The sequence below is a fragment of the Monomorium pharaonis genome, chromosome 5 (genome assembly GCF_013373865.1).
Source record: "Monomorium pharaonis isolate MP-MQ-018 chromosome 5, ASM1337386v2, whole genome shotgun sequence".
In the NCBI taxonomy this organism is placed as follows: Eukaryota; Metazoa; Arthropoda; class Insecta; order Hymenoptera; family Formicidae; genus Monomorium; species Monomorium pharaonis.
The window spans coordinates 28,537,831-28,561,103 of NC_050471.1; the positions used below are offsets into that span (position 1 = coordinate 28,537,831).

The window sequence follows — 23,273 nt, forward strand, 5'->3', positions numbered from 1 at the left end:
CCCTACTATATGCATTACTTCATTACAGAAGAATAAATTTACAAAAGAGCGCATTTTCTTTATTTCTAATAAAATTTAATATTCTTTCAATTAAGTTAACCTTATCACACTTATTTTTATTCCTTAATATGTGTACCACACTCCGCGGTACATTTTATATTATTCGCGGGACCGCGATTTTCTCGCCTTGTCATTTTTTTCATTCTAATTAATATTTGTAACCTTATTGTAATATAAGAATTGAAAGCGACGAAGTCTAAACAAGACAAAATGCAAAAATAGGGGAGAAAAGCCAAAAAGCTAGAGAACCGAAAAATGTTAAGTAGTCCGCTGGATCCATAGATCGAGTGACGATCAAGCTAGGGTTAAGTTAAAGTTAATATGTTTTCCTATTGTGTATAAAACGAGTTCTCCTATGAGACGATGTTAATTAAACTCATCTAACAATGTAAATTAAAAAAGTTGTAGAACTGAGCCTATGAAATTCTCTTACCAAGTGCATCTCTCAAAAATAATCCCGATTATTTCGCTCTCTCCCTCTTCGGGCGCGTTCGCAAGTGAACGTAGCCGATCTCGCGCGGCAGGCGACGGGCCAATCCGCTTGGCGCGCCGTGAAGTTGGCTGCGCTCGCTGCGCCTCGCAGCGGCGCGGCGGCGTCGCGCCGAGACGTGAGCGCACGGAGACACACGCGCGACACGCGACGCCGACGCGAACACTCCCTACGGAGTACTACCTGTGATGCGATTTCAAGCCCGGGCACGCTCACGCACACATCGCACTCCCCCTATCCGTGAGGCACGCGCGCTCGGCTGCGATCGGCGTGAGCCGTCGCGCACTCGGCTACGTTCGCGGCTGAGTTCGTCCCTTTCTCCTCTGCCTCTTCCCCCATCTAACGTTTTCTGACTTCGAGCTCCGAGGCGATCGCCGGCGTCTAATGCTTTTTCAGAATATGTTTATCGCGCGGGCGCCGCCGGCTCTCGCGATTATTATGATCGGCGCATAATTGTAAAAATAAATATGTACAATTTAATCAATATTTCCTTGTTATTCCATGTAAATTGAATTTATAAATAAAATGTTATTAAATATATCTTATGGTTAATTAAATTAATTATTTAATTATTTAATTAAGTAACGTGCGAAGATTTAAAAAACCTTTTTCTTCGGTAATTTTACAAACTTCGATAACTTCACAAAATTAATATTGGATAAGTTAATATATTTTTTTAACTAAATCAAGTTAAAGCTAATAGCATATAAAATTAATTTTCTTAAATTAAAAGTTGCGAAATAAACGAAAAACTGACTTAGTTGAAAGTTAAGTTAAATCAACTCAAGTTAAATTTAAACTTAATTTTGCAAAACGTTATTTATATTTATTTTAAATTAGAAAGTCATAGTTTGTTTAAACTAGATTATCAAAACGATTATAATTAGATTAGATCATAAAATATATTCAACAGTCAATATTACAAAGTAAGCGAAAAAAAGAATCAATTAACACCGTGAAAAATAAGTAACAATAAGCAATAGGACATAACAAACAATAAGCAATAGGAAATTCACTCTTTGCCTGAGACGTGGAGAATAGAATCGAGGCTTATAAATATCAATTTTATTTCTAAAAGTAGTAGCTCTTAAATTTTTTAAAATAAGACAAAATATGTATGAAATAAATGTGTACAAAAAAGCTGTGTGTGTTTCTATAGACATTTTTTATATAAACACATAACTAAATGTGACAGAGACCCATTTCTGACATCACTAAAATAAAGCAAGTAATAAGTAAAGAAAAGACTTTTGCTCGAACAATTCGAATATGATAAAAAACTTAACAATCGCGCATGCATTAATAATTATAATTTTTATAATTCCTAGTTTGCTTTTTTGTGCGACGCTTAATAATAATAAAATACGTTTTAAATCATGTTCCTTTAGTTTTTTGTCAATGTCCTTTTTCTTATAAAATGTAGAAAATTGTTAAATAGTTATATTTTATAAATATTTTACTAAATAGTAAAAGTTAATAATAAAGTTAAAAAGCTAATGACTTTTAACTTTATTAATTGTAAATTTTAATTTTTAATTTTAACTAAATATTTTTGAAATACATAAACTTGTTAATTTTTTCCCAAGTTTTAAAAATTTATTTATGTAAAAGAAAAAATTATGAGAGAAAAAATACTTTAACTTAATTCAGTTAAAAAAATATATTAACTTACCTAATATTAATTTTGTGAACCCAGGAAAAAATGTTTTATATAAAAACATATAAATATATATAAAATATGTCCATATATATTTATATTAGCTTCCTTTCTTTTGTAAAATTTCTGTTTGATATAAAAAAATAATAGTCATACTGAAAAGATAGAAACTAATTAAAAAATAATTTTCGCATTGCTTCTTCTAAGAAAGTTAAGTATAAAAAATTTCCGAAATATATATGATTGTATATAGACAATTTTTCATACATAGCTTTTTTAAAAGAAGCAATGCAAAAATTATTTTTTTAATTAGTTTCTATCTTTTCAGTATGACTATTATCTTTTTATACCAAACAGAAATTTTACAAAAGAAAGGAAACTGATATAAACATATATAGACATCTTTTATATAAGTACATATATTTATATATGTTTTTATATGAAACATTTTTTCCCGAGAAGTTATCGAAGTTTGTAAAATTACCGAAGAAAAAGGTTTTTTAAATCTTCGCACGTTACTTAATTAAATAATTAAATAATTAATTTAATTAACCATAAGATATATTTAATAACATTTTATTTATAAATTCAATTTACATGGAATAACAAGGAAATATTGATTAAATTGTACATATTTATTTTTACAATTATGCGCCGATCATAATAATCGCGAGAGCCGGCGGCGCCCGCGCGATAAACATATTCTGAAAAAGCATTAGACGCCGGCGATCGCCTCGGAGCTCGAAGTCAGAAAACGTTAGATGGGGGAAGAGGCAGAGGAGAAAGGGACGAACTCAGCCGCGAACGTAGCCGAGTGCGCGACGGCTCACGCCGATCGCAGCCGAGCGCGCGTGCCTCACGGATAGGGGGAGTGCGATGTGTGCGTGAGCGTGCCCGGGCTTGAAATCGCATCACAGAGTACTACCGGAGTGCTCGGTGCGTTCGTTTGACGGATTGCCATTTATGGTGATCCCCGAGTAGACGACGAGGGAAACATCAACCCAAACATCGGCGCCTGTGATGCTGTGAGGCCGAACGCAGCGGGGTAGAAGGAAAAGGAAGGTGGAAAGACGTCCCGCGCGTAAATAAGCAGGTAAAGCCAGCGTCTCTGTCTCGACTAGGAGCCCCGAACCTCCGCCACCGCGCCGTGAGCGATGATGCTCGCGCAAATATAAAGATGACGGCATCGCTGTCGTGTGAAATACTATGAATAAGCAACGGTGGTTTCGTGCACCGGGGGTGAGGTGAGCGCTGCTACCGGGTCAGTCGATTCAGTTTCCGATCCCGATCGCGATCTCCTGTCGATCTCTCGCGTCGAGACGCTCGGTTCCCGAGAAATGGGAGCGAAATCGTATGTAATCCGAGCCGCCCGTTTCCGATATCCTACGTCGATACGTTGAGAACTCTTTCGGTTCTTTCACTAGTCTACGGTTCCTAAATTTCTAACACCACCTTAATTGTTATATAATTGTGACTCCTTTTACATTTATTATTATTATTGTTTCTGCGTTCTGTGTTAAAAGATTTATTGGTTTATCCATGATTTTGCAGAATGTTGGGCAGCTCAGGATGGATCCTGGTGTTGGGGGTGGTGCTGGTGGTGAGTCTGTCGGCACAGGCGAATTATCCCTCTCCTCCAGAAAGGCTGACTGGCATGAATCCATGTATCAGTAAGCAGACGTGCCACGAATGCATACAGACTCCACACTGCGCTTGGTGCGCAGCACCAGTAAGTTTGCATCAGCTTTATCGAAAATTCTTGCGTCCCTTTCTTTCCTTATTTTCAAGCAATTAATATTAATGCTAGTGCTCAATCAATATGCTTGATTCTAAGGTAACTTTGCTTTTACAAAGAAATTCCCAGAAAAGAGGTGCTTCCTCCCAAACATCAATACCAAGATATTCGCGACGTGTCCTCCCGAGTACACATGGAATCCAGACAACTTCTTCAGCATGCTGCGACACCGGAACCTGACAAAGGGTGGTTATGCTACTGGTATAGGAGGAGGAGGAGGAGGATACATCGAGACTTCACAGTCTAACTTTTCGTCTTCCTCACATTCGCACAAGGAGAGTTGGGGTGGCAGTGGCGGGAGTAGGAGGCACGAGGCTGTGCAAATGTGGCCACAGGAGGTCAATCTGAAGCTCAGAATAAGTAAGTTGTTGCTGCTATTCAAAAATAAGATTAAACTCGATTATCGAATTACTTTAAAGTTAAAATTGTAAATGTTTTATTTTGTCGATATAAAATTTATGCATAAATTTGTTTTGCAGATGAAGCTTACAGAATGTCCTTTGCTTATTCTCAAGCGGAGGATTATCCCGTCGATCTCTACTATCTTATGGATCTGAGCAAGTCCATGGAGGACGATAAGAAGAAACTGTCTGATCTGGGCCAGTTGTTGGTCGAGAGTATGAGCAAGATCACGAGCAATTTTCGTCTAGGCTTTGGCAGCTTCGTCGACAAGGTCGTGATGCCATACGTCAACACAGTGCCGAGATCGTAAGTGTCGAAATAAACCGTAGAAAGCACGTTGTACTGTTATCGAATGTGCCATCTATTCATTTTTTTTCTTTTTAATCCTTAATTCCAGTCTTATCGAACCATGCGACGGTTGTGCAGCACCTTATGGATACAGGAATATCATGAGGCTTTCTCAGGACACGAGCAAATTTGCGGTATGGATAATTTATGGATTAAATTTAGATTGATTGAAAATTTTGTTCGAATTTTTCTAAAAAAACATTCTTGCTTACAGGGGTTGGTGCGTAACGCATCGGTATCCGGTAACCTGGACGCTCCGGAGGGCGGTTTTGATGCGATCATGCAGGCTATAGTTTGTAGGAATCAGATTGGCTGGCGTGAAAAGGCACGCCGCCTGTTGGTATTCTCGACGGACGCCGGGTTTCACTACGCGGGCGACGGCAAGCTGGGTGGTATTATCAAACCGAACGACGGCCTCTGTCATCTGGATGCCGGTGGTACGTACACCCACTCGTCTCTGCAAGACTACCCGAGTATTTCGCAGATCAACCTGAAAGTAAAGCAGAACGCGATAAACATCATATGGGCGGTCACCGAGGAACAAATCAACGTTTACAAAAGGCTGATGAAGCATGTGGAGGGTTCCTTCGCCGGTAAGCTCTCGGATGATTCTAGCAACGTCGTGGAACTGATCCGCGAGCAGTATGACGCTATCTCAAGCTCGGTGGAAATGAAAGATACGGCCAGCAGCGCTGTCAAGGTGAAATACTTCTCGAGCTGTCTGGGCACCGGACCGGCGGTCGAGACGTCGAAATGCGATGGACTGAAAGTCGGCACGAAGGTGGAATTCATCGCAGAAATCGAGGTCACTAGTTGTCCAGCCAACAGATCAGAATGGAAGCAGAAGTTTGACATTTATCCGGTAAATCGCGTCATTATGCAAATGTGATCGATTAGTTGGAAACTGTACCAGTTAGTTTTTATTTTTTAAATATATATATATATTTTTTTTTTTAATACTTCTCTCTTATAAATATTTATAAAAAAGATTAAATTAAATTATTTAATTTTAAGGTAAAATTTCTTATAAGTATTTATAAGATTTTATAATTTCAATATTTTTGTATTATTATGTTAATTGAGTTACTTTTTTCCAGGTCGGTATCAATGAGACTCTTACGGTGAATCTGGAGTTGCTATGTGACTGCGAGTGCGAGCGTGAGGGCCACATGTACGAGAAAAACTCACCCGAGTGCAACGCCGTGGGCACGCTTAAGTGCGGCGTCTGCGAGTGTTATGACGGATTTTTCGGCAAACATTGCGAATGCAGCTCGCACCAGGAGCTAACCGGCTTTGACAAGCATTTCCAGTTATGTCGTCCCGACAATACTACCCTCGTAGACTGCTCCGGCCGCGGCACATGCACCTGCGGCCAGTGCGAGTGCGAGGAGCGGGAAAATACGGACGAGGTACCTCTTGAATTCTCTAGCGGATCGATGACATCTGTCATACGACGGACATTTTTCTTCTGTTTAACTCACACATCTATAACTATCAGATCGCAAAATTTATTTATTTCTTAATTAATATTTTGAATAATACAAGTCGATAAAATGCAAAAAAATAAAAAAAAAATATTAGAAATCAAAATTAGAAATGAATAAGGAAAAATAGAAATAAAAATATGCAAAAAAAATTATATATATATATATATAGATAGATAGATAGATATAGATATGGATAAGATAAGATAAGATAGATATAGATTGAATTAATTTAGACTTTCTTTGTGTTTTTTTTCCGAGTGCGCTTTGTAGCAGCAGTAATGTTGTCACTTCACTTCTTGTATATCTTTGTACATGTTCTTATACTCTTTACTTTTTTTTTCTTTCTTGTAACTCACAGATGCACAATAAATCAAGTTAAATAAGTGCAATTGTTACAGTAATATTCGGTCATTATGAATTTCTATTGTTGTAGGTAATATCGGGACATTTTTGTGAGTGCGATAATTTCTCTTGCGATCGCGATCAGGGTAAACTCTGTTCCGATCATGGCACTTGCGAATGTGGCCAGTGCGTCTGTAATTCTGGCTGGACCGGTCCATCGTGCAACTGCAGGTCATCTAACGATTCCTGCATTGCACCGGGAACTACGAATGGAATACTTTGTTCAGGCCATGTAAGTGTGCGACAAAAAATATTTTTACTAGTTTATTTTTTTCTGATGTAATTTAGTATAGAGAATATTGACAATTGATAATTGAAAATGAAACAATAATAATAATTTTTATAATAAATAAGAATAAAAGAAGCAAGCGTGATAATTAGGATACATACATTTGTATACAGGGTTAATTTTTATTAAAAATATTTAGTTGAACTCCTTAATTTTGACATTTTGAATCATAATAATTATGTTTCTATACACTTATATACAGCTATTTGAATAATTAAAAAAGAAAATCACATAGTCATAAATTTTAAAAAACAATTACAAATGTTTGGAAATTCTTTACAAAACGCATTTCTCATTTTTCTCTTTGTAAAGGGCGACTGTATCTGCGGCGAGTGCATCTGTCACGAGGAGGGTAACATTCGATATTCCGGCAAGCACTGCAACAAGTGCCCGACCTGCCCGAGCCGGTGCGAAGAGCTGAAGCCCTGCGTGCAGTGCCAGATGTACAAAACCGGGAACTACAGTGAGGAGGAGTGCGCGAGGAACTGCAAGGAATTCGTGCCCCAAGGCGTGGACACGGTGATTGTCGACGTAGACAACGACGAGGTGCCGTGCTTCGGCACAGATGAGGACGATTGCAAGTACAACTTCGTCTACTACTACAACGAGACCAACTGCCTGCAGGTGCGTGCTCAGAATGAGCGGGAATGTCCGCCGCAGGTCTACATGCTCGGCATTGTGCTTGGCGTGATCGCGGCGGTAGTTCTAATCGGTCTCGCGTTGCTTCTGCTCTGGAAACTGCTGACAACTATACACGATAGGCGAGAGTTCGCCAAATTCGAGAAGGAGAGGATGATGGCGAAGTGGGACACGGTAATGATTCACACTTTTCGTATTACTCGACTGTAATCTCGGATTGAGGTGTTAAATTAAACTTTGTGTAAAAATTAAACTTTGATTTTAAATCACTACACAAATAGAAAAAATTTTGAATACTAGGGTAAATTTGTATTTTTTAAAGAAAAGTATGATAAAAAATAACATGACAAGATCAATGATCAAAATCTCAAGTTCTCATTTTCGTAAAACTTGTATGTTATTTACTTTAATAACGTTTTCTCTTTGCTCGTTTTATAGGGAGAGAACCCAATATATAAGCAAGCGACTTCCACCTTCAAGAATCCGACCTACGCCGGGAAATAACACGTCTCGAAAGTAAAACATAACGTGAAACTTTTTTTCAAGAAGGTATCGCATCGTCGCTGTGACATGACACATCAAATAATTCGCAGCGAATGAGCGATTTGTCTCGAACTTGGCAATAGTTTGAATTATATGCGAAAGCCTCGACGGCTTCTAACGAGATCTAAAGCTAACGTTTTAGCGTATATATAATTATTTAAAGGAACTAATATTTAAATATATATACGGTATACTCTATTTTTTTGTTGAGATATTTGTAAAGAATGACTTAATACTGCCATATAACATAGACTGCATTTCAGATGCGTGCGCGCGCGCGCGCGAGAAACGCACTATTTGTTTACGAAGTCTTAATGTTACATTTTATTGCGATCATGTTTTAAGATTCACGCTAGTTAGGCTAATCCTAAGAACCAAGTGCCTTTAATGTCATTATTATAATACGCTTGCATTAACTTTTAATGTCTTTTTTTATATATTTCTTATATAGTATTGAACGTTACTTAAAATGTGCGAGATATAACTTAGATATGAATTCAGAATCTGAAGAGAAATGCAATCTATTTCGCTTCGTTATGTCAGCTATTCTCTATATTACATGTTACATAATTGCTATTTCTACCATTGAAATAAGTTTTTGTTATCACTTTTTTCAAGATAAAGAAAGTTACTCAACAAATATTAGAAATTTACAAACTACCAGAATTTCAAGTACTGCATAGTAGTTTGTTTTCCAGAACAAACTAAAATTACTCGTAAAGTGCTACAAACGTCGTTTTTAGTCGGCAAAATTATATATCAGATATGAAAGCATTTATAAACACGTCAAAGCAATTAATTATTAATTGCTCGAAAATTATTATAATGCCGAAGCGGCTGAAATTCCGAAACGAAGCGAAATAAGCCGTACGTGATCTTTTATTTATTCTCCAGTGCTGGTTTCATTCCGAAGTATATCGCACATGTTAAGTTACATGTTTCATTTACTATATACTCAAAACAATGCTAAAAAAGGCATTGTTTTCTTTTTTTAACGAATAACTATCGAAGATTTTACACGCTATTTATCAATGCAATTTGTAAAGTATACTTCACGCAGCGAAATTTTACGAATTTGCATTTACCTACGAATTTTTTATCCTGTAATGTAATTGTTTTAATTGTTAGAGTGTATTTTTGTGCGCAACTAAGGAGGACCCGAAAGTGTTTATAGGAAATTGTATAAATGTATAAAGTACTGCCCGTGTAGAAGTAAGTTTACTCCGTGTTATAACGTTAGCTCGATGACGATAACTGCACGATTATGACTCGCGTATTATTTCGTAAAATTATAAAGATATATATATACACATATATATTATATTATATATATAGAATGCTTCTTAATTAAATGTTAATTCTTTACGGGGTGAATCTAAAACCCGGTGCAAAAAAAGAGATCAGATAAAGTTTTCTTTTTTGAATTATATAGATTTAAAAAAATCTTATAAATCCTATAAATTTGCTGTAATTTTTTAAAAACAAATAAGAAATAAAAATTGTGGGGTTAACTCCGCCAATTTTTCAAAACTGTCAAAAGACAAGTTTCAACTTTTGTCTGTAAATTGTTTTTGAAAGAGAAACAATTTTAACAAAGGACGGGCACTTTTTCAACATAAGCGAGCGATTTACGTAAAAATCACGTTTGCACACAAACTGCTAATTCCCCCGAAGTGAATTGACATAGAATGAAGGGGTTGTCACGTAGTCAGTCGTGCGATGCTCTGATGTAAGAGGAGTACACACACGAGGAGGAATTCCGGAATACGTAAAATAAAAATAATTCCGAGGACAAGAGCAGTTGCGTGCGTTGACAACTGAATTATTTATTTCAGTCTTCTCTCTATTCGTGAATCTCCACGGAGGAGCTATAAATCGATCCGGAAGGATTAGAAGCGCAAAGAGTGGCCTTCTTCCCATTGTGCCACGAAAAAAAAAGAGACTAATAATAGAAACGCGCGGTAGACGCGAAATCGAGCTTGCCGCGCGACCGTTATATATACATTTATTCGTGTTGTTTGTCTAAACCGTTTTACTCCTTTCTTTTTTTATGACTTTTTAACGGCTAATTTTACGGTAGAGCTAACCGCGTCCTCGCGACGTTAATCGCGTTTTTCTTTTTTATATATATACATATTATATAACTCCAACGAGAGAATTAATTATAGTCGATGTTACTCTACGTGCGATAGCTCGCGCGCAAACTCGATAGATCATATGTAAACCCTGTGCGAGGACTAATAAAGACGATGTGTTAGTAAGTTGTTTTCTCATTTACAGGATTGCGATCACTAACTTCTTTCCTAGGATAGAAATGTGAAAAGTGAAAATATTTTTCAGGGTCGAACGCTTACATATAAAATATAAATAATGTACATTACATGTATACAATGTAAACTATGTAAATTAAGTGTCATCTATATAAACAATAATCGATGAATCGTCGAAAATTCAGATTTCATCAGAAATAGTGGAAATGATATTCATTTTTTAATTATTTTTATTTTATTAATACTAAAATTATATATTTTAACACTTATAATTATTTTTTCCATATTGAATTATCCAATTTACAATAATTTACATTGTTTATTTGAAAAAGATTCGTGTAAACGTAACGTAAACAATATTGAACGTAATTTTGCAATTTATTGTACGATCCTGAAATGTTTCATTTTTCATGTTTCTGCTTTAAAGAAAAAATTATACAATTATAATCCAGAAGCGTGGGAACCGTCAGGGGTCATTGTGGGTCAGAATGGCAGGAGGGCATAGCGAAGAAAAATCGATTCAACGGCAAGATTAATAGAAACATTAGCCGACGTCGTCACACGATCGCGTGCGTATTCGTGCGTGTCGCAACGTGAGCGTGAACGTGTAGAAGAAGGGAGGGAAGGGGAAAAAACACGTTGGATCATCTCCTTTTCTTCTGTATCGATTGACTATTGCGGCCTAAGCATCTTCGTGACGTTTCTCGATTCCGCACACGGACATTATAACACGGAACGTGATTTCTTCCTCACGAAATTATTGCCTTTTTGGATTATCGAGGTCGTTGGCGTTTCTTTTTCCCTCAAGGAATTCGAGCGAATATTCCTTTGAATTGAAAGAAAACCTTGCTAAAGGAGAGTATTTATGATTCTTCATAATTTTTAAGAATTTTTCGTATTTTTTGTAATTTCTTCAATTTTTTATAAGTTTTTCTTCGGAAATTAGAATAAAGAATATTTAAAAATTTACGTGTATGAAAAATGTAAACTTTCTCGGCAATTCTTGTTCCAATTCGTATGAAAAATGTGAGAAAATTTTCAAAGATTTAAATTCTAAAATTCTTCAAAAATTTTAAAGAATTTTTATATAAAAATTCTAACAAATTATGTGAAGAATTCTACGAAAAATTCGCATCGTCGCATCGCATTTCAAATCGATTGCGAATCCCAGAAAAGTTTCGGAAGTTAAGGAGAGATGTTTGTCACCGAGATATGTTGATGATATCGAGGATATTAAAAACGTTTAAACTGCGTCACGTATTTTTCTCGTTATCTCATTAAATCTGTTTATTTATGAGAGAGAAAGAGATATATTTATTACAGTGCTCCGCATATTCGATGATTCATCCCATGTTTACTTGGACAGCTCGAATATTGCGTTCTTCCTTGAATGATAAAGTTATGGACAAGGTGTTTCGGCCTAACGAGCGAAAGTATATACGTGCGCTTTATCTCTTTTTGTATAAATTAAAGCTAACGGGAATTTCGTAAACGCTAGGATTGCGGAGACTGTAAATTAATGACTAGAAAGAAAAACGGCCGAACGACCGGTTTATCTTCGTCGTTAAATGTTAAATTATGTAAACCAAGTACTGGTATCATTGATTTTCCTTTACAGCTCTTATGAAAATGTAATCATTTACATTGAATAGAAGGATGAATTGTAGAAAAATTTTGTCAGAAAATTTTACATGCAAACATAAGACTATTAAAAAACGCAGATAACTTTCCTTGAATTGACAACTTAAGAGAATACACTTGGACTTGAGAATTTTTAAAAAACAAATGATATAAAATGTGAATCAATGCGGTAATTAGTGCGTAATTATAATTAATCGAATTTCATACAAACAAAAATCCGCATTTATTTTTTATTATCTGCTATTTCTTATTTTGTGACAATAAATAAATTTTAAAATTGAACAAAAATATTGAGACGGAGTATCGATATGATCTTTCCGTCACTATCTGTCATAGAATTTAAAAAAAAGTAATTTCGAGCGTCAAATTGCTGTCCGAGCTCTGAAGTGGAATATTTGAGAGATACAAAAAACGAAAAAAAAATCCACAAGGTATGTACAAACATAACACGTGTACTTTCTATTCTAGAAGATTATTAAAGAAAAAAATTCTTCATGAATCTCTCTGCTGAAACAAAGTGTCGTAAATTCGGAAAATCAACATGATAATGAAGAAAACGTATCAGATTGCATCAGAAGGAGGACAGGAGAGGGGCCAGTTGTTACAAAGTTGTTGATCGAAGGGGAACCTGACCTACATCACTATAGCCTTTTAAAGTTCAAAGCGCACGAGAGGCTTGACCAATCGCGTAATGCACGACACGCGTGATTTCACCGGCGTGACATTCGCCGTGATTCTCGACTCGCGATTGGTCGCTCTTCTCTCTCTTTCTCTCATTTTAAAATGATCGCACTTCGCCCACGCGTAATTTTCGTTCGGGCATACTTCGCATTGAATTTCTAATTGGCAAAGTCGCACGTTCAGGAAACGCGATGGAAAACTTGTCGCGACTCGGTAACGTTTTAATCGATCGAAAATACGGCGAAAGGGACGGTAAACTGGTTTAGCAATATTTTAAAATACAAGTTTTCCTCCCCCCCTTTCCCCGAACGAGTTCGTCGAGTTTTTAACGCACCAACAGGTGTGTCGGAAACGTTAACGAAGAAACATTGTAACGTGTAACCTGGTGATTAATAATAATAATCGGGAATGAATAAACAGTACTGAGAAGTAGTAAAACAAAAAAGAGGCAGGAAGGGAAAGGGGGAATATTAGAGGGAATATCAGATCATCAGATGTCGATTTTATTAAATGTTTTTCTCGAGAGATTTGTTTTCGATTTGTCGCAAAACAGCGCGATGACGTGCGGCGCGGAAAAAAACAAGCGTGACACACGCGGAATTGTTGCGCCCACCGTGCGAATTTAGCCGCGAATCGCCTATCGAAGTAGTACATAGCGAGAGTTACGCGTGCGCACTTCGATACGTTCGGTAAATTCTTTTTTTTTTCGCTTGGAAAATAAAAAATACTAAGCGGCTCGTATAAATAAGTTCGGCCTGTCGTTCGGCCGATAAAGCGAACAGTTAGGTACGTCAATTACAAAAGTATGTCAATTATTAAAATATCTCCAATATCTCGTGATGTTAAACGAACGACGGATGACGTTTCGACCCTACGGAATCTCCGATCAATAAGTGAAACAAATGTTGCGGCGCAGTATCATAAATAAAATCACCTAATAAATGCAATGATAAAATTGAAGATAATTTTACAAACTGGCATCCCAACATCGTTTTCCCGCTTGTTTATTTATTGCCTTAAATAACATACACAACCAGTTTTCAGAACTAGAAAAAAAAACCTAGAAAATAAAACAAAAGTACGTCGAGTTCCCCCCCCCCCCCCCAGCAAACGGACGAATTCTTCGAGCGCGGGGGAGAGAAAAAGGATAGGACAAATTTCACGGCGACCTTTTCGCGAAAATACTCGACCTTTTTTTTTTTAGATCTCGCTTTTTCGCGCACGAAATTGCGCGACTCGCGTGCAACTGTCACGTGTTGCGTACGCGCGGTGAGCGAGAACGCGGGGGCGTGAGAGGAAGAGGAGTGGACAGAGTAGGAGGGGGGCGAGCGCTAGGAGAGAACGCGATGTATATATATACACACACACACACACACCATATATATTTTACACGGACGAAATAATACTAGAGCGTGTGTACGTCAGGCGGCCTCCATCACGCGCGCGCGTCATCGTATCGGGTCGTCCAGAAACGGCGCACAAAGCCGCGCGGTTTCGTCGCGCGTCTCGCAAGTCTCTCGCTCTCTCCGCAGTTAAAAATCCGCGCCGACCGCGCGCGGCGGACGTGCACCGTATAGTGTCGTCGTGCGATTCATCGGGGATCCGATCGGCAGGTAATATCCTCCCCGTGGTGCGACAGAGGGGCAACGAAGAAGCGCGGAACAAAGAACACCGTGCTGTGCTGCTCGCGTGCGATACCGCTGCAGGCGCAGAGGTAGAAAGTAGAAAGATAGAGAGAGAAAGAGGGAGTGAGGAAGAGAGAGAGAAGGAGAGAACAGAAGTACATATCGAGGAGTGACATATAACAGTGTGTATACATCGGTGACCCCCCTGGGTGTGTGTGTGTTGCGGGGGTTGTGCGTAGCAGAGCCTCTTCTCCGAGGCGATTCGGCGCTCCGCGCCACCGCTCCTACGCTCCATATTCTTCCCCGTTCTTCCCCCCCCTCCGCCGCCCTCGCACAGCGGCGGCGGCGGCGGCGGCGACGACAGCAACAGCAGCAGCAGCCGAGGAACTCGTGTCCCATTCGTCTGTTCGTCGTTGCGTCGCATTCGCCCCACAGAGGCTGTCACGCGCGCTATTAATACACCCCTTCGTGCCGACGATCGTCTTACGAGCGGTGCGGGGAGCAGCGGGTGTCCGTGCCATGCACGGCGAGTAGTGCTGTGTGTCTACACGGGGGAGCACGAGTTCGACGAGAAAGAGAGAGAAAGAGAGAGAGAGAGAAACCTGATCGACGGGAGAGCCAGACAAAATAACGTGACTTAGGGGTGGTAGAAGAAGAAAGAGAAGAAAGAGAGGAGCGGGAACGCTGGACGACCGTCGACGACGACGACGACGAGGAGGAGGAAGAGGAGAAGGAGGAGGAGAGGAAGGTGGAGCGACGCGGTGCCCGCGGTCCGGGTGCTATGGAGCGGGGACTCTGGATGCGGGACCGACTCCTGGCCGGTCGCCGGCTCGTGATACGTGCCACCGAGTGGCCCCTGTGGGACGTGTGCTGCCGGATGTACCGTCGAGTCGCCGTGGGTCACGGCGACGACGGCGACGCCGTCGGGGTGACGCCGTCACCGGGGGAAACGACGGCGACGACGACGACGACGACGTTGTCGTCGCCGTCGGCGTCATCGCCTGGTCCGGCATGCCGGAGCGAGGTGTGCCGATACTGCCGCGCCATGGAGAAGACGCTGCTCTGGGAGGACTTCACGTTCTTCGTCAACCTCTACCTGATCGTCGTGCTCAACGTGACGTTCTGGTGAGTACGCGGGCGAGCGCGCACGCGCGCGCACGTCGCGTCGTGTTGCTACACTCTTTCCTTCCGGTTGTTCCCCGAGGTCTCTCTCTCTCTAGCGTCCAAAGTTTGGCCAAGAAGGAAAAGCGAAACGGGCTCCCTTTCATCTTACCTCCGCTTTGTTCCCGCGACCCTCGCGTCGAGAGAAATACAATAGTCCCAAGACGTTGTCTAGATTCATATTGTTCTACATATGTAAGTGGGAATGTGAAATCTTTGAAGAATTTGACGAGCTTGAACGGACTCCGACTTGCTCGCGTGAGAGCAAGAATGAAATGTTGCGTGTGGTTCGATAAAAATAATATATACTTATCTTCGGAATTAGATTTAGATTTTTAACGTTATTAAAATTATCAAGACAATCGATGCGCTTTAGATGACTACTATAATATCGAAACGTAAATGTAATTTTTTACTGATATCTAAGATTATCAAACTAAAGATTTTATATTCCTGCTTATACGTAAGACAATGATTGCTAAATTAATACTAACTTTTTTTCTGCGCGGACTTGTGCGAATAAAAGATACTCTCGGCTTCTTATACCTTCCACTAGTTCTAAGAATAAGAGAAAAATAAAAAGTGAGTTAAACTGAGCATCAAAGTTAACCGATAAAAATGGACATCGATTAGAATCTTTTATTTTCCTCGTCTCCCTATGTTTCTCGCTAATCGAACAATTCTTTTGTATCCCTACAATTTTACATTTATTTCCAACCGACTTTGTTTTCGATTTAACTTTTTCTTCGTCTTCCTCTTGTACTTCTAACAATTGAAAAAAGATAATGCGTAAATTAAATTATGATCAATGTTATAATCTATACGGTAGTGGCTCGCCTCAAGTGGATTAAAGTTATCTTATATCGACAGAAATGGACATTGGTGGAGTATACTTATTTTTACTTTGTTCTGTGTAAAGAACACAAGCTGATCAAAGGAAGAAGCTTTCCTTTCCTTGCCTCCCTTTCAAATTTCCAATAATGGTTTCAGTCCTTGAAAGTCTGGATTCCACGCAAGCAGAACAGTGTCAAACATTTTAGTATCGAATTAAAACTAACGTATTTCATATTCTTGCTTATATATAATGAATAACAATTAATCTTCTTTAAAGAATTAGATAATCTAATCTGAAGAGCACGACGCGATTGTTATTGTATCTGACAATGAACTATTAAAAAATTCTTATTGTTAATTCTAATATTATTTCCTATTCAATTTTTTCCTCAGCCCATCAAAATTATTATTATTGAATAATGAGAATGAGAATATTTTCTTGGTGAAGTCTACACGTATAAAATTATCCATGTCTTTTTAACGCTTTAACATAATCTCATTTTAATATTACAATTTTTTGAATAAATATTAAGTTACATTGAAAATCGTAACAAAAGAAATATCGAAACGAGGACGTTCTTTTTCTGTGCACGCTTTACAAAAAAAAAACAAAAACAAAAACAAAACCGGAAACTCCTATAACGGCGGGAGAACCTTCGCGCTCCCTTCCCCTCCCGCGGATTTAAAAGACGCGTTTAAAGGGCACCGTCGCCCGGTTGGACTTTAAGGACACCGTGATTTCGTCGTTTAGGGGGGGGAAAGGTAGGAAGGTCCCTCGACTGGTGCGAAGACGGGAGAGACGGCTTCGACGGCGTCCTTATCTCGACTTATTGCGCCACGGTTATCGTCCCCGTCGCCGCGCGCGCGTGTTTTGCCTCCCGCGGTGACGCGCCGCGCCTCCGGCCGCCCGTGACGTCACGCGCTGCCCGTCGCCGCGCCGCGCAGCTCCACAGCGTTACAGCTGTTTTACGTTTCGTGTGCACGAGAGCGGAGCTTCGCCTTCTAGGTCAAGGCCCCTTTCCGAACGATAAGGGGTGGGGAGGGGGGAAGAAAGGGGGGAATTTCGCGCAACGGCGATGCGCACGTACATACGTACGTGCACGCGCACTGCCAATACGTGTGCGTGTGTATTGTGCGCGCGTGTACGTGTGTCATAATCGCGTGCGCGATTACTCATAGTGAAATGCGCGTAAATGTGAGGCGATATCTCGGAGAACGACAACAATTTCGTCTTCGCTTCCGGTGTTTACGGACCCGCGCGCGCTTCCGGTGTTTACGCGATCGGGAAAGATCATATGCAAGGTCTCGTGCATGCAATCCTTCCCCTGCTTAAAAAATTCCGATGGAATTAGATAAGAAAGATTCCATCGTGTTTTCACGGTTCATAAATAACAGATTTGTATTTTCTTTTTTATTTAGAATGTAATTTAATTACCCTCTTTAATCAATGTCTATTCGACATTGTGTGTTTTGGTAGAAAATTGAAATATTATCCTGTCATGTTTATGTATATTTGGCATATTATGTAATACTTCTATTTTAGATTTTGTGTTTATGCATATAAACAGGATTGAGTAAGAGTTAAGATTTTATTTTAACTATAATAATTAAAAATTAACGGCTTATAAAATTAATTTAGTCACGTCAAGATTAAATTAACTTTCATTTATAAAATAAATCTTAATTTTGCAAAGCATTATTTATATTAAATTGGAATTTCGTAATTGTTTAAAATTAAATTACTCTAAATGACAAAATAGTTACAATATAAATCATTAAATAATTTTCACACATTTTTTTTTTGTAAAATAATTATATGAAATGGGAAAGAAATTTGTTTTGTTTTTAAAAATGTTTTTAAAATAGTTTTTCTCTTACACAAACAAAAATCTTTTATTTAGAAGAAAAGTTAATAAATTACAGTTTATGTATTTCGAAAATAGCTAATTAAATTAACTTAAATTTAATTTAAAGTTAAAAATCGATTCATTTAAAATTAAGTAAATTAAAGTTAAAAGTTATTAATCATTAACTTTTTATCTATTTATTATGTCTATAAATAATTTTAATATTTCTTACACACACAAATATATATAGACATAAATTATCTATCATTTTTAATATTTATAGAATAAATCATAATTTTCAGTTTGGATTAGATAACCGACTAGTTATATAGAAAAACATACACGTTAATTGTTTATGTATGACATTGTTTAGAAACGATAGAAATAGATAAACTTCTCTGTACACACAGAAACATTTATTCTCATGTTAAGAAAAGCAGTTTCTCATTTTTTCGTTTTCTTCTTTTATGTAACGGTTATCTTTGCAAAAAATATCTTCTTGATGAATAGTCTTAAAATATACTCATTATTTACTTGAAACAAGTAAGATTTGCTTAAAATAAACTTCTATGTTCACACAGAAAAATGTGTACTTGAATTAAATAAGTATCACTAATTTTAAATAATTCACAAATTTATATATCTATAAATCTAGCTAAATATATATTCGTCATAAGTAACAAATTTATTTAAAATATATTCTGAATTTTACTAATTTAATGATTTAATTAAAAATATTAAGTTAAAATAAAAATTCGATGTATTTATATGACTTTGACTTTTTTAAAATTCAATTTTATAATATTCTTCGAGAAAAAATGTAAAATCTGTTTTCAACGGATTATTCTAAAATTAGTGACAAGTATATTTTAAGAGTATTATCAAAAATATTCTTTATTGAAGATAATTGTTACTGTATGTTGCAGCTCAAATGTGAATTTGGTGTTGAGACGATAACTGCACGATAAAAAAATAAATAAAATAAAATAAAAATTAAAATATTAATAAAGTTTAAATATGTTCCTATCATATCTACTATCAGTTTTTTTTAAATTTTACGCTTTTCTTCCAATCAAGATCGTTAGTAGAACCAACTTCCTGTGTAACAATTAGTCCAAGGCGTGATAAGAAAACACCACGATTATCATGAAAAGCGACGCGTCATAATTGCTTGTCCTTGTGCTCTTTCAAACTATCATTTAAATAATGCGTAACAACGGAGGAAGACGACGCGACGCGCAATTTCACGCGTCGTAAGGACGATAAACCGAATATATTGCGATTTTCATCGAGTTGTTTACCTATTCACGACGATAAGATCGCCAGGCGAGAAGTAATTTTATTATGATATATATATTTTTTTAAACGTAATGCACAATATATAAATAAATCAAAGTCCGGCTGAGGAACACGCCTGACGTTTTTTACTCAACTGAAATATAATGGAAACGGATACACGAGTCGGTCGCGCGAGAATAACTGCTAAATCGATATCGTGTTTCTTACGGAATTTATCGCTGGATTGCCCCAGATCTATTTACATTTGCGAACGTCACAAGTTTTCGAGTTTGGCGTCTTTTAATCGAACTCTTGTTAAATTCTGTCAAAGAAAGCGCCCGATTCTTCGCGATTTAAGATAAGAATACGATAGAGAGAAAATTTTGTCCTTAGAATTCTTCGCGGTGTACTTTTTAAACAAGATTTCTATAATTTTTATAATCTTGTAGAAACTTAAATTTCGAGAAATTAATTGCATGACAATAATGGTTAGTTACGACAAGAACTTCTACACTGATGTGAGACAAATGTTTTGTATTAGCAAGCAAAGTTTTGATTGATATGCAAGTAATAAAATAATATTGTTGTGTTAATTGCAATTTTGCCATCTATTATACGATTTCTTATATATATATATATATATATATATATATATATATATGTATATATGTGTATATATAATTAGATATAGTATATATAAATATATACTATTATAATCAGAAATAATATATAAATATAATTAAAAATAGGGATAAAAATTTTTTTAATCAGTTTTCTCAATTACCATTACAGATAAATATGTTACGTTGTGTGTGTGTTTGATGTCTACTGAGGAAACTAATTCTAAAAATTCTAATTTCTATGCCTAATATTTAATATTTCTTCATTGTTCGCGGGGCCTCACATTCCGAAATCCCTACGAGAATGAACGATTTGCCGTTAGTATTGTTTTCCGCGAGAAATTCTCACGAAACGTTGTGCCCTCTCGTTGCAGGCTCTATAGCGTGATTGGAGTACCGGCATCGCGGATACCATTCAGGGTTCTCACCGTGTACTTTATTATCCAAGTAATGATCGCTTTCAAATTCATGGACACCCTGGCCCCTGCAGCGTAAGTCATCGAAAGAGAATTATTATCGCTTTCGTTGTTGCAAGTTGCACGTTATCTGCAGTCTTGCTATTTTTCTAAATAATAACACGCCGAGATAAAATTTGCTGAATAACACAATGTAATATTCCTGTCATTAGACTATCTTTGTCATAGTTAATTTATCTCGTTACGTTTGCTGTTAACGGTAAAATTATTATTATTGGAATTCGATAGAAATATTATTTCTCACGCCTAATTTAATCTGGCTCTTAATAAAAATAAATAAAGACGAAATGGTAAATAATAAAGAACCAATAGTAATTTTGAACTTTCATACACACGTTCCAGGGAGCGTCAAAGGGTATGCAGTAAGCTTCACTGGCTATGGAAGAGTCTGCTGAAGTTGCGGAGCGAGAAACCAGGATTGGTAAGAATCCCTTTGTTTCGTAAGAAAAGATCTTTCTCGTAGAAAAGATTGAGAACATTCTACCTGAAATGTTTCAGTACTGCACCGTCCTTTGCCTTGTGGCCTTCGGCTTGTGGCTCCTCGGTCACATCAATCCGTCGACCCCTTATTCGATATACTGGGGCATCGTATTGGGATCTCTGATACTGCGGTTACCTCTGAAATTGTCTGACAAAGTATCGGAGTACTTCATGTCACACAAAGGTAATGGAATGCGTCCGAATTAGAGCTCAAAACGAAACAAAAGATTCAATATCAGATCGAACGATCGGATAATTTGAAATAAAAAAATATCCAGTTCGAATATTTCAGACAGTTCGAACTTAGCGATGGTCTGTAATGTCAATTCGTTGTGCCCAGTGTTGCGCTTAGATAACAAAATAAAAATAATTTACGCGGAAACGTATCTTAGATAAGAGAGATAAAGGTGATTCAATTTTAAATAAATAAAATATGAAATTATATACATCCTAGATACATTTTACCTAGATAGTTGTAACATCGGTATTGAATAAAACAATTGTCTAGATAATTTTCTTGTAACTTTATCTTGCTGAGCTTCAACGATAAACTCGAATCTTTATTCAATTTTTTTGTATATAATTTAATGCAACGATATTTCACTGTAACGTTACGAGGAAACATGCTACCTTTCATTTATTTTTCAGAATGGCAATGCGACAGCGAAATCGAGGATGAATTTTTACCAGTGGTGACCGAGGCGAATCTGCAGGTGTTGAACCGAGTGGGAGAGACGGGCGATCACTCGCCAACACCGACGAGCATGCAATCGGACACTCAGAACGGTACGTTGCAACAAACTTGTTTATAGCGTAAATTCAAATACAGAATTTGCGGTTTAGATAGGCTGAAAAATTTAAATATTTTATTTAACTTTTTAAAAGAGATTTGCCGCATTTTTCCATATCGATTGGCTTATTTTCCGGTTAATAAATTAAAGCAGAATAAATTCGTTTGCTTTCCCGTCTATTCGATCTCCTTACATCTCATCGCACTTCTTACATCTCATTACTCTCGCAGATTCTTTTTATGACGAGGATTTCATCGAGGGCCTCCAGGAGATAGCGTTCAACATACCGTACCACGGTGAAGGTAGTACCGATGGTGTCGAGCTGTCTGAACTGGAGCTTAGCGTCGGCGAGAACGATGCCGAGGAGAATGGCATAAAGTTTCAGACCGGCCACTTCGAAAAGAGCTCCTCGTCCTCCTCCGAGGACGTTTTCGATGGGAAGAAAATAATCACGGTCAGCAGCGATGAGAGCAACGGCGGCGATAGCGACTTCGAGATAATCGACAAGGAGGAAATAGCGAAGATAGAAATGTGATAAAATCGGCAAGAAAGTGAGAGATCATCGTGCGCGATTGAATTGAGAAATGATGACATAAAGCTGAAAAAAAGCCATCTCTCTGATCTCTGTAAAATAAAAAAAAAGCAGATTCAATCGACCAATGATAGCGACTTTGCTTGAAACGCTTCGATTGTCTCGGTCGTATACGTGATGGTGTAGGTCGAAATAATTAAAATAATGTTAATTTTTAAGTCACATATTTGTCTCCCGATCGCGACGATGTACTCGCGTGCGCGCGTGTATAAAGTACCGATCTCGGTCGGAAAGCGCAGGAAGATGAAAAGAGAAAGCAAGATTTATTTATTTAGACGAAATCAGTCGGACGCCCGTATTCTTTGCTCTCTCTACCACTTCTCTTCTCGCTTTACTATTCTCTTCCGTTGTGAGAAGAAGTGAAGGAAGAGGGAGAAGTGGGGAGACTCGAGAATAAGGGGACTCAACTGTAGATACGTTATACATGTACAATATGATACCACTGGTACTGTATTTAATGTTCTGGATGATAAGTAGGCGTATGTACATTTGCAATGTAATAAATATGCACCTGTGTACAAACGTTTTAACCTGAAGAGTCGTCAGTTCGTTTTGACCTAATTGCTATGATTGCAACAGCGCCACTGCGACAGTAAATAAGGAACGCGAAAGGTACCTAATACGATCAAATTAAAAGGTGCACTCCAGGTAGCGCAAATGATATTTTAAATGTAAGAATGTACTATAACTGCAACACGTGTCTGTGAGATGTATAAAAAAATACGCGAAAAGAGATTAACGAGGCGTTTGCTGAGTCTGACACGCGTTTTTGTAGCCCGTTTATAATTGGTGTTTGTTCTTGTCTACGCATCTCGTACATTTGAAAATACACGACAGACGATACAAAAATATATATTTGTTGTTA

General features: G+C 37.7%; 2 protein-coding genes across 5 annotated transcripts; both read left to right on the forward strand.

The window, feature by feature from the left end:
- Positions 1-3,146: 3,146 nt before the first annotated feature.
- Positions 3,147-10,373, forward strand: LOC105830400 (integrin beta-PS). Of its 3 annotated transcripts, none has more exons than XM_012669698.3 (10): positions 3,147-3,300; positions 3,759-3,936; positions 4,062-4,362; positions 4,482-4,710; positions 4,802-4,886; positions 4,967-5,614; positions 5,850-6,161; positions 6,673-6,873; positions 7,243-7,743; positions 8,008-10,373. In XM_012669698.3, the coding sequence occupies exons 2-10, from the start codon at positions 3,760-3,762 to the stop codon at positions 8,071-8,073; spliced, it is 2,520 nt and encodes an 839-aa protein (XP_012525152.1). In that variant the 5' UTR covers positions 3,147-3,300; position 3,759; the 3' UTR covers positions 8,074-10,373. The 3 variants fall into 3 exon arrangements, with proteins under 3 accessions (XP_012525152.1, XP_036142434.1, XP_012525151.1); XM_036286541.1 differs by lacking the exon at positions 3,147-3,300 and adding an exon at positions 3,323-3,451; XM_012669697.3 differs by lacking the exon at positions 3,147-3,300 and adding an exon at positions 3,463-3,558.
- Positions 10,374-14,200: 3,827 nt separating this feature from the next.
- On the forward strand, positions 14,201-23,259 carry LOC105840904. 2 transcript variants are annotated; one of them, XM_036286542.1, is made up of 6 exons: positions 14,201-15,454; positions 20,444-20,560; positions 20,888-20,966; positions 21,044-21,209; positions 21,674-21,811; positions 22,047-23,259. In XM_036286542.1, exons 1-6 carry the CDS (start codon positions 15,111-15,113, stop codon positions 22,349-22,351), a joined length of 1,149 nt encoding a protein of 382 aa, XP_036142435.1. In that variant the 5' UTR covers positions 14,201-15,110; the 3' UTR covers positions 22,352-23,259. The 2 variants fall into 2 exon arrangements, with proteins under 2 accessions (XP_036142435.1, XP_036142436.1); XM_036286543.1 differs by lacking the exon at positions 14,201-15,454 and adding an exon at positions 17,437-17,626.
- Positions 23,260-23,273: the final 14 nt, after the last annotated feature.